Source organism: Heloderma suspectum, chromosome 3 (genome assembly GCF_057233095.1).
Source record: "Heloderma suspectum isolate Gila_16-S chromosome 3, 16-S_ref, whole genome shotgun sequence".
Lineage (NCBI taxonomy): Eukaryota > Metazoa > Chordata > Lepidosauria > Squamata > Helodermatidae > Heloderma > Heloderma suspectum.
This window is the reverse complement of record NC_139460.1, coordinates 69,150,471-69,162,254: the sequence shown is the minus strand read 5'-3', so window position 1 is coordinate 69,162,254 and position 11,784 is coordinate 69,150,471. Positions and strand designations below refer to the sequence as shown.

The window sequence follows — 11,784 nt, the reverse complement described above, 5'->3', positions numbered from 1 at the left end:
CCCTCCTCAGCAACATTAAGCGCAGCGAGGCGGTGGCAGTGCTGTTTGGCAGCTCCTCCTGTCGCAATGAACTTTATTGGGCCCAGATAAAGAGGAGGATGGAGCGAGCGGGCCACTATCGCACAGTTGGACAACTGAGGTCCAAATGGAAGGCGCTCAAGCAGTCCTTTGTCAGAGAGGGGATTGCTGCTGCTGAGCGGAGGGCACCGCTGTCCAACCCCCCCGCCTACTACTGGCGCATCCGCAGAGTGTGGGTCCAAGCAGGCCGGCCCACATTTTTGCAGAGGTATATGCCTGGTAAGTTATAGTTATCCCATCATCAAGCTCAACTAAATATGAAGACAAGGATGTGTACCGAAAATGAAGCTATCTCTTTGTGGTCTCATGCAGAAACAAACAAATCCTGACATTTAGCCTGCAATCCTATGCTTGCTGAACTCGGACAGAAAAAGGTCCCATCATCTTCCAGCCACTTTGGCTGGTTGAAGAAGGGATGCTGGGAACTGCATTGTTTTTCCCTGTACAACCACATGCATAGGATTATGCGGGCCTGGCTACTACAACTCATATTACACACTGACACAGTGTCCATTTCCAGGGAAATGCTGCTGCTGCCGGTCTCTGCAGTGCACACAGGGGGACTGGCACTAGCCCAGCAGCAACAGGGCCAGCCTCTCGGTGTCGTCTTCCTTCTTCATGTAGTGATTGCTGAATTTTTGCACCCCACCCACCCCACTTTCTACCAAGACATTGGCACTCCAGTCAACTCATGAGCAAGTGTTCATCTGAGACCTTGGAGATCTGGGTATAGTCCACTCAGCCATGGAAGCTTGCTGGGTGACTTTGGCCCAGTCAGAAAGCCCCAGCCTACCTCAGTGTTGTTGTTGTGAGCATTAAATGGAGAGGAAGAGGCTAATGTGAGCCGCCTTGGGTTCCTTGCATTAGGAAAAAAGGTGGCATTTATGCAATGCATCACTAGAATGAACAGATACCATGGCATTGCAAATGTAGAAGTGGGGTGACTAGAAGTGCAATCCTGTGCATGTTTACAGAAGTCCAACAGTCCCCATCACACCAAAACTGTCAGTACTGTATAATCTGCCTCCCTAATTATCCCCTCATCATTAGACCTTGTGGTGGGAGGACAGAATCAGTGGTCCTTATGGTAGTGGGCATGGTGATAGACAGATCAGTGACTGTGGTTTTGTTCACTCACCACATATATAAAGGCATTCATTCTGTTACTGTGACATCCCACAGCTGCGCATCGTGCCTTGCTGGTGGAGGAGGCACTGAGGGCCGCGGAGAGGGACAGGACAGAGGAGGAGGAGGAAGAGGAGGAGGAAGAGGAAGAGCCAGCAGCAAGAGGAGCAGCATCTGTGGAGGAAGCCCACCCTTCTTCCACAGATGAAGCCCCTCCTCTTGTGATCCTGACGCGTCTGATAAGAGACGTCCGGATGCTCAGGAGGACCTGTAAGTAGTACTACAGAATGGCACCTGACCTGAGCTAACACCTCTGCCTGCAAGATGCATATTACCATTGTGCTTTATTCTTCTCTTTCTTTCTACACACAGGTGACGACCTTCAAAGGAGGGTGGAGGCCCTGGAGCGGGAAAGCCATCCTCCTCCTACGAGCTGAGGCCTGCAGCCACAGCCAGCCAGCCCAACATTGTTTTTGAATTGTTGAATTGTTTCTGTGTTTTGTCTTGATCTGTTCTGTTTGTATATAAAGTTCTTTCTAAAAAATAGGTTACAATTCCTTGGTTCAAGTCCACAGATATAATTTCTTAAATCTAGATCATTGTACACAATGATCTCTGTGTTTGCTTACTGTTAACCGCAACAAGAATGCCTCCCCAGAATCCCAGCCAAACAAGAACAGCTTCCCTCATAGGGAGATGGACAGTCCACATCCCTCTTGTTATGAATGAGTGCATTCAAGACGAGGCTGGACAGCCATCTGCCAGGGATGCTCTGACTTGGACACCGTAATTTGAGCAGGGGGTTGGACTCGATGGCTTTGTAGGCCCCTTCCAACCCCATGGTTCTGTGGCTCAACGATTCTATGAAGTATGCTTTGTTTTACGTGTAGGTGCATATCACATACATGTAAACTGGACGCATACCAGAGGGATCTTTTCACATAGAGCTCTCGGTCCTTAGGAAAACCCAAAAGCTGAGGGAGTCCAGGGAGAGACCACAACAAGGTCTTTGAAAGCAATTCCGTGATTTATGGAAGAATTTTAAATGAATTAAAAGCATACATCAACATCAAGAGAAATAGAACTATACATACATTTGGGGAATCAGAATCATACTAACATTCAGAGGGGTAAAGATACACATATACAGTCAATAGCGGAGTACATCCGCATAGAGAACTCTGTGTGTGTGTGTGTGTAGTAGCGATGTACGCTGTTGCATAGTCCGCCACACACAGTCGGGTAGCGCAACTGGATTCTGCATGTGAGGTATTATTAAGCTCCGCCACATATCGCCAGTGCTTTGGGCTCTGCCCAGGCCAGACAGGGACTGCAGGTTTGGACAAAGTTCTGAGGGACACCTCCGTGTGACCACTCACAAGTTGTATCATTCTGCCTCATTGTCCCTCAGAACTCTGGCTCACACTAGCAGCAGTGTCATCATCCCAGGGTTCCTCCTCGTCACTTGATGACTGCTCTACTCTGCTGCTGACAGCTGGTGGGGGGGGGAGGTGCTCCTTGGGAATCCATCCCCTGTTGGAGCGTATGAAGGCGAGGGTGGAGACATGTTGTGGCATGAGTCTGCTTCGGTGGGCGGTGACAATGTTGCCTGTGGTGGAGAAAAGCCTTTCAGAGGCCACACTTGAGGGAGGGCAAGATAGATGCCAAATGGCGACTTTGCTCAGATGTGGCCAAACGCCACGTTTTGTATCCCAGTATAGAAGAGGATCACTCTCTGGGCTGATCTGTGTTCCCGAGAAACTCTCTCTTGAATAACCTTCAAGTTCCCGGACAAGCACATCATAGGCTGATGCTTTCCTGGCTGCTTTGGCACATTCCCCCCGCCTGCGCCCACTTACACCAAGCTCCACTGCCACTGAGGAGTAAAAGCTGAACTTGAGACAAGATGCCCCTGTGTCTGACTCTGTTGGTGGTGCAGCTGCTGTGGCGTCATCATTGCCCCTCCTGCTGGTGATGGTGCTACTGCTGCAGATATTGTCTTCAGGGGAGGTAGTGGTCCTACTAGCCTCACCCAGCTCCTTCTCATCCAGCCCATCTCTCTGGAAGCACTCCATGACTTTCTCAGTCAAATATTTTTTTAAACTTTGGAACTCAGGGTTGTCGTTTGTAGGCTCCGCACTTGTTGAGCTATCCCTGAACCGTGGTTCAAGGAATGCAGCAGCAACGTATTTCATGTCCCCCCTGATTGAAGTTATGTGTTTGTTGGTGCCCAGCTCCTGCAGAAGGAATTCTGCAAGCCTAACTGCAGGATTGGGGAATAATTCCCTGCCTCCAGCACTGGTGCGCTCACAAATCTCAGAATGGCGTTTTCTCAGCACCCCCTCTATGATCCTTAGCACAGGTAGCACTTGGCCCAGTGTGGCATAGTCTGCACTCAGTACCGCTGTGCATTCATCGAAAATTTTTAAAATGTCCACCAGGTCTTGCATCCAGAGCCACTGATGTGGTGTGACAAAAAATTTGGAGTGGTGTTGCTTCTCAGTGATGTAATCATTTATAGCTGGTCTCTGCTCACAGAGTCTCTGAAGCATATGCAATGTGCTGTTCCAGCGTGTGGACACATCCAAAATGAATTTGTGTTCTGGAAGGCCACGGCTACGTTGGATGGCGCCGATTGCCTCCACTGCTGAGCAGGACTGCCGGAAGTGGGTGCAAATGGATCGGGCCACCTTAAGTAGCTTGACAATTTTTGGGGAGGCGTTGCTCAATCCAGAACACACCACAAGGTTCAAGCAGTGCGCAACGCACGGAACGTGGTTTAGCCGTGCAATGCGGGCTGCTTTTAGGTAGTTTGAGGCATTGTCTGTTGCTACACAGCCCACTGTAAGATTTAAGGGGGCCAACCAGGACTGAACAACACCACTGATGCTGCTGCTGACGTTTTCCGCTGTGTGTGTCCCAGAGAGCATTGTGAGGGACAATGTCGCTGTTCTACGACTCAGTCGGCTGCTCGCACTGATGGATACCCAGTGCGCAGTGACACACAGATAAGACTTTGTTTGGTTACTTGTCCATGTGTCACTCGTTAAATGTACACTTCCTCCAACTGCACATTTCAAATCCTGTTGGATCACCCGTCTGATTGCAGAAGCCAGGGCTGGAATGGCTACGCCACTAATGTAGTGACGAGAGGGGACATCCCACTGAGGGCAGATGCTCTTAAGTAAGGTCAAAAAGTCTTCATCTTCCACCAGGGAGAAGGGAAGCATACGTGCTGCAATGGCCACTGTCAGGAGGTGATTCCACTGTCGTGCCTGGGCGCTGTCAGAGGGTAATTTCTGTGTCAGCGCAAGGCATTTCTCCAGTGAGACCTGCCTCTTAGCAAAGCTGCCTTCTGTGCCCTTCCCACCCAGACCACTTTGTGTGAGGTCTTTGGAAGATGAGGCAAAGGCGGTACTGTTCTTTTTGGATGGTTGTGGCTTCCCGTCGCTATCTTTGGGCACAAGAAGCGGATGATGCACCTCCATGTGTCGCCTCATGGCAGACGTGCCCACTCGTGGACAGCCCCCTTCTTTTCCTAGCCGCACACAGCTTCGACAAATATCGCACATCACGACATAGCGGTCGTTCTCTGCACATTTGAAGAAGCGCCACACATAGGAGCTCACCCTGCCACCACCATTTCTTCTTTGGGGAATGGGGCCTTCGGTTCCAGATGAGGTGGCAGCTGGAGCTGCATGTTCCCACTCATCTGTGGATGGTGTTGTTGATGGTGCTGACCAGTGCTTGGCAGGGGACGTTTGTTCCTGAGGTTTGGGATTGGTCCCGCAGAACGCAGAAGGCTGGAAGTGGAGAACAGAGTCAGACCCAGTCTCAGCAGGGACATCATTGATATAGAAGAGCTCCTCATCATCTTCGCTGTCCGGATCACTGATGACGCTAAGTCCTCCAGCATTTTTTTCAAAATCACCTGAGCCGCCGCCCACGAGGTGATCATCAGCAGGCAGCTGTGGACCTGGTTCACCTGTCCCACTTCCGCTGTCGGATGCAGGGAGGACGGTTGTGGGCGTCTCTGTAAAGATTCAAAATACATAGAAGCAGAGTTTCATGAGAAATGCGACTTTTACACATGAGTAATAGCCAAGCAAATAAAACTGTGTTGTTGTAGCAATCTATGAAATATAGCTTGGAGGACTCGCAATCAATCCACATGACACAAGGTGCAGTTGTAAGCTACTCCTGCACTACTGAGCACTGAGAAAACACATTAGGTGCAAAAAAAAGGTACTGTACAGACTGGGAAACTCAACGAGAGCTATCTAAACGTGTCCTCAATGGTGAAAACATGAAAAGCATGGGGGAGGAGATATGTGGCTCCCTTGCAAGGTCCACTCCTTTCATCAGCTCTATTATACCATTGTGTGGGACTCATCCCCCACAGGGCTGGCCCAACGCGTTTTGCTTCCTGAGGCAAAGGGTAAAATGGCACCCCTCCATCCTACATAGGGCGATAGCTGAATCTCTTACTTGAACAGTGACAATGGGAAAGCCTCTTCCACCACACCAGAGGACAACAAGCTGGCTGAGGAGCTGCAAGGCTCCCTAACGATAGGGCTGGTCCTGACCTGAGCACATACTTGGCGAATCCCACTGCCTTTTTCAAGGGTGCATTTGTGGTCCCCCAGGAGCAGTGCCTGATTAGTCAGGCCCTCTTTTTGTAGTAGCCATATCGGGGGTCAGACTAAAGGGACTAAATAAGTCTCTGACTCAAGATTTCTGCAACATTTTAAAAACCATCCTCAGAAATGAAATTGCTTAATCAATTCACATCGCAGCTCTAGTTAAAAGAGATCAAGCCCAAAAAAGACAGCAAACTATGATGAATGGCTTTGGAAACAAGCGAGCACAAAACACTGAAGTGTTTTCCCACCGAAAAGGTGTATTGTTTGAGAAAGTATTGCAGTTCTTTTAAAGACTTGGGGTTTTCTTTCGTACTGGAGCACCATGTAACATTTAAATAATATGAAATATGTTCACAGCAATGAATATGGATGAATGTAAAACAGTCGTGTATGTTTTGTTGTGTTGAAGAAGAAGATCCCTTCCCCAAATGCTCCCCTCCAAAGGTTTTGGACTTCAAATCCCATCAGGCCAAGCCGGCATGACCAATGGTCAATAATGATGGGAGTTGTAGCCCAAAACATCTGGAAGGCTGCAGGTTGCAGAAGGCTAATGTAGGGACTATTCAAATATTCAAAGACATTTGTTTGTATCCAGATATTCACAAGCACCTGTGGTGACAGAGTCTTACCAGATTCATCCTTTGGAATGAGGTAGATATCTTGACTTTCATCCCGCCGCTGCAGAGTCTCCTTGGGGACATTTTCATCCGCTTTGGGTTTGGAGACACTGCCCTTCCGCTCACCATCCAAGGACTTTCTTCCTCTTCCTCTGGAGTTGTGGCTGGTTGTGCCTGTGTCACTTTCTGTAGCGGAAATTGGCGGTGTGCGCTGCTTACGGGTGTGGGGTGGGCTGGGGCCGCTGTCGCTGCTGGTCACACCTTGGGCTTCCTCCACTTCCATCTCATTATTAAAATACCGCTGAAATGCAACCTCAGCGGTGTATGTTCTTGCGGGGCGCCCACGCCTCTTCTGAGTGCCGGATTGACCACGGGTTCCTCTTTTCTCCATGTTCATGTCTCTGGGCAGAAGGAGACATAAATGCATGTGGCAAAGCTGAAATCATGTGAACAGCCTAATCGCAGATATAGTACAGTGTAGAAGTAGTTACCCTCCAATCCAGCCATTCAGTGCTAACTAAACAGGGGCATATTGTACAGCAGACTAGGCTGAAAAGCCCAGGATGGAGGATGTGGCCCATCCATGCCCAGGAGGATGGGGGATGGATGAAGGCCTTCCAGCTCCCCCCTCCCCCTCCCCCTTCCCCCTCCCCCCTCCCCAGAAAGAATTGCATAGGCAGGCAGGCACATGGGTGAATCCTGGGAAGGCCAGGAGGATGGGGGATGGATGGAGGCCTTGCAGCTCCCCCCTCCCCAGAAAGAATTGCATAGGCAGGCAGGCACATGGGTGAATCCTGGGAAGCCCAGGAGGATGGGGGATGGAGTCCTTGCAGGAGGCCTTCCCCCCTCCCCAGAAAGAATTGCATAGGCAGGCAGGCACATGGGTGAATCCTGGGAAGCCCAGGAGGATGGGGGATGGAGTCCTTGCAGGAAGCCTTCCCCCCTCCCCAGAAAGAATTGCATAGGCAGGCATGCACATGGGTGAATCCTGGGAAGCCCAGGAGGATGGGGGATGGATGGAGGCCTTGCAGCTCCCCCCTCCCCCCTCCCCAGAAAGAATTGCATAGGCAGGCAGGCACATGGGTGAATCCTGGGAAGCCCAGGAGGATGGGGGATGGAGTCCTTGCAGGAGGCCTTCCCCCCTCCCCAGAAAGAATTGCATAGGCAGGCAGGCACATGGGTGAATCCTGGGAAGCCCAGGAGGATGGGGGATGGATGGAGGCCTTGCAGCTCCCCCCTCCCCCCTCCCCAGAAAAAATTGCATAGGCAGGCAGGCACATGGGTGAATCCTGGGAAGCCCAGGAGGATGGGGGATGGAGTCCTTGCAGGAGGCCTTCCCCCCTCCCCAGAAAGAATTGCATAGGCAGGCAGGCACATGGGTGAATCCTGGGAAGCCCAGGAGGATGGGGGATGGAGTCCTTGCAGGAGGCCTTCCCGCCTCCCCAGAAAGAATTGCATAGGCAGGCAGGCACATGGGTGAATCCTGGGAAGCCCAGGAGGATGGGGGATGGATGGAGGCCTTGCAGCTCCCCCCTCCCCCCTCCCCAGAAAAAATTGCATAGGCAGGCAGGCACATGGGTGAATCCTGGGAAGCCCAGGAGGATGGGGGATGGAGTCCTTGCAGGAGGCCTTCCCCCCTCCCCAGAAAGAATTGCATAGGCAGGCAGGCACATGGGTGAATCCTGGGAAGCCCAGGAGGATGGGGGATGGAGTCCTTGCAGGAGGCCTTCCCCCCTCCCCAGAAAGAATTGCATAGGCAGGCAGGCACATGGGTGAATCCTGGGAAGCCCAGGAGGATGGGGGATGGAGTCCTTGCAGGAGGCCTTCCCCCCTCCCCAGAAAGAATTGCATAGGCAGGCAGGCACATGGGTGAATCCTGGGAAGCCCAGGAGGATGGGGGATGGAGTCCTTGCAGGAGGCCTTCCCCCCTCCCCAGAAAGAATTGCATAGGCAGGCAGGCACATGGGTGAATCCTGGGAAGCCCAGGAGGATGGGGGATGGAGTCCTTGCAGGAGGCCTTCCCCCCTCCCCAGAAAGAATTGCATAGGCAGGCAGGCACATGGGTGAATCCTGGGAAGCCCAGGAGGATGGGGGATGGAGTCCTTGCAGGAGGCCTTCCCCCCTCCCCAGAAAGAATTGCATAGGCAGGCAGGCACATGGGTGAATCCTGGGAAGCCCAAGAGGATGGGGGATGGATGGAGGCCTTGCAGCTCCCCCCTCCCCCCCCTCCCCAGAAAGAATTGCATAGGCAGGCAGGCACATGGGTTCCCCCTGCTCCTCCATCTCACCCCAAAATCACTAAGCATAAGGGCACATTCAGGTAAAGTAAACATACCTTCACTGTAATAAAGAAAAAAGAAAAAAGGTTGAACTGCAGTGCCATAGAACACGGGGATGCAGAGAAAGAAAGTTGCAGCAGCTGGGACGGAGCAGCAGCGGCGCCTGTTCTAGTCTGTCTCTGGACTCTGGAGTCTAGCTTGGAGCAAGTGAGGCTGCTGCACGACCGCCATCCTATTGTGAACTAAAGGCGGGAATCCAGGGGATGAATGGTCGATGAGTTCCCTCCCCTCAATTATCTTCCTGGGGGGGTGGGGGGGTGGCCTGGAGGGATCTCGCTCAGGTGACCTCACCTGACCTGAACCTGACCTCACACATACAATAAAAGTATAAAACAAAAGATGAGGCTATGCAGCTCAGCCTCAGGGCAGGCAGGCTACGTGCACTTCGTGACCCCGTCCCTCCCAGCAAAAGAAAGCCGCGTCGTAGCAGGAAAGGAAACTGCATGTTTATTAAATAGTTTCGTGAAATCCCTTTCGCCATCTTTCGTCCTAATTTGCGAAGTTGCCTTCGTAAATACGTTCGTAAAACTTTCGGCAGATTAAAAAAAAAAAAGGGTCGCGTGAGCTCGCGTTTGGGTAGACCTGGGCGCCTCGTCTCGGGAAAGGGTTCGGCGAACCGAAAGTGACTGTTTTCAAGCCCATTTCACTTTCGAGAGAATTTCTCTGACATCCCTACTTGCTCCTTGGGAGGAAAGCTACGGCAAACCTAGACAGCATAGTAAGAAGCAGAGACATCACCTTGCCGACATAGGTCCGTCTAATCAAAGCTATGGTTTTCCCAGTAGTAATGTATGGCTGTGAGAGCTGGACTATAAAGGCTGAGCGCTGAAGAATTGATGCTTTCGAACTGTGGTGCTGGAGAAGACTCTTACGAGTCCCCTGGACTGCAAGGAGGTCAAACCAATCCATCCTAAAGGAAATCAACCCTGAGTGCTCATTGGAAGGACAGATACTGACGCTGAAGCTCAAATATTTTGGCCACCTAATGCGAAGAGAAAACTCTCTGGAAAAGACCCTGATGCTGGGAAAGACTGAAGGCAAAAGGAGAAGGGGACGGCAGAGGATGAGATGGCTAGATAGCATCACTGATGCAATGAATATGGACTTGAGCACGCTTCAGGAGAGAGCGCAGGACAGGAAGGCCTGGCATGCTATGGTCCATGGGGTCACGAAGAGTCAGACACGACTGAACGATTGAACAGTTGCTATTATGTTTATGTGTTACATAATAATGGCAGAAAATCTTCAACTTTTTTTTCTCCATGTGTCATGCCAAACGTTTCTTTTTAACGTACTTATATATTAATGGTGTACTTCACGTAGTTTCCTTGGCAACACAAATTATTCCCTTATGGAGCTTTTCTATCTCCACCCCCCACCCCCAATTGCTATTATTATAATACTGATGTGCAGCTATTATTATATGGTAGCTGAAAGTGAAATGAAGGTGTTTCCGGGTTAGATATTTTCAATGTATATCAGAAATTGAAAGTTTAAAACTGAGAATGATTCTAGTGATTTAAATTATGTTTCTTTTATCAATAATCTTCTTAAATCACCAATCTGACAAGAGCCCACCTGAATGGATATGGTCAGACCTAATATTAGTGCAGATGAGTGCTGCTGGGGAAAAACTCCCCAATTATGCAAGAGAGTATCTTTTTTAAAGAGAAAAAATAATAATCGAAGGCTAGATTGAAACTAAATTGTCTTCCAGATTAAATCCATGGGGTCTTCTTGATTCAATAGATCCAAAAGATCTAGTTTCCCTTAATATCCCTGGATTTGATGGTCACTCTAGAAGAAATATTTCCAACTCAGAAAGGGTGTGGCCATCAAAATTAAGATGTTTTGAAAGTACAGTGTACCCTGGAGCCTAGTGTAAATTCTTAAATAATCCCACTTAGGCTGGTTTAAGCAAGAAGCAAAGAAAATGTCCAGGTAAACCAAAGCAATTTCAATAAAAAGCTATTGCAACCAGAACACATAACCATGCATCTTTACTTTTCTAATTTTTTATGAGACCTCCAGGGATGCAGTTCCTAACATCTTAGATGAATTATTATCTAAAAAGTAACCAAACCAGTGATGAGATGACAATTATACAGTTGAAAAGGAAATAGTTAATGAACTGATGTTGTGACTTCCCAGTACACACATGCAGAGGTAACTTCTGAAAAGTACACATGACTAGAAAGGTAGGTTAATTGTGCTCATAAGCATCTGGTTGGCCATTGTACAGACAGAATGTTGGACTAAATATAGGCAGTTGTTTTGATGCAGCAGAGCTCTCCTTATGTTCTTACAAGCATGGCTGATAGAAGCATTAAGGTTCCTAGTGTGCCCTGGAATTTAATATTGTGCTAAATTCATATGACTGCAATAGGTGAAGAAAGCCAGAGGGATATCTGGAAGCAAAGAAATATACAGTGAAAGAAAGAACTGTTCTCTCTCTTTCTTCTTCCTCATTCAATCAATTCTTAACCTACTTGATAAGAAACATTTAATAATAACAACAATAACAACACTAATAAGAATAAGAATATAACTTGAGGCCTAGAATCTTAAAAAAAGAAACAAAAATAAAATTCAAATGTATTTAAAACAGAGTTAAAGTCCTAAGTAACACAATTGTGATTATAATTCTAGTTTATTTTCCCCTTTTACTGAACCATTGCATATGATTTAGCAATTTCAGCTGTCTTTGATCATCAGAGGCAGATTTAGCTATCACAGAGGGTAATTACTTTTATCTCAGTGGTCTCTATAGGCCTTGCTTGTACTTTTTGCTAGAAACAAGAGGGCATCCTTTGATGATTTTAGACCCATCCCATCAAAGAGTCAATGGGCAGTACCCTATCTGCATTCCCTTCTGACGAACACCAGTAGTTGCTTTTTCCTCAAAGGATGCTGGGTGTTAGGGGGCGCCCAGCGGCCTTTTTCAGTAGACTCCAATAGCCAACTCAAGACACAGACGAAAGG

The 11,784-nt window shown here is 49.0% G+C and overlaps 1 protein-coding gene across 1 annotated transcript; it reads right to left on the bottom strand.

The window, feature by feature from the left end:
* Positions 1–2,220: 2,220 nt before the first annotated feature.
* On the bottom strand, positions 2,221–6,961 carry LOC146349791 (zinc finger BED domain-containing protein 4-like). Its single transcript, XM_084841702.1, has 2 exons — positions 6,476–6,961; positions 2,221–5,236 (listed from the first exon to the last, which is right to left on the bottom strand). The coding sequence occupies exons 1-2, from the start codon at positions 6,888–6,890 to the stop codon at positions 2,601–2,603; spliced, it is 3,051 nt and encodes a 1,016-aa protein (XP_084697828.1). The 5' UTR covers positions 6,891–6,961; the 3' UTR covers positions 2,221–2,600.
* Between the last annotated feature and the right edge of the window lie 4,823 nt (positions 6,962–11,784).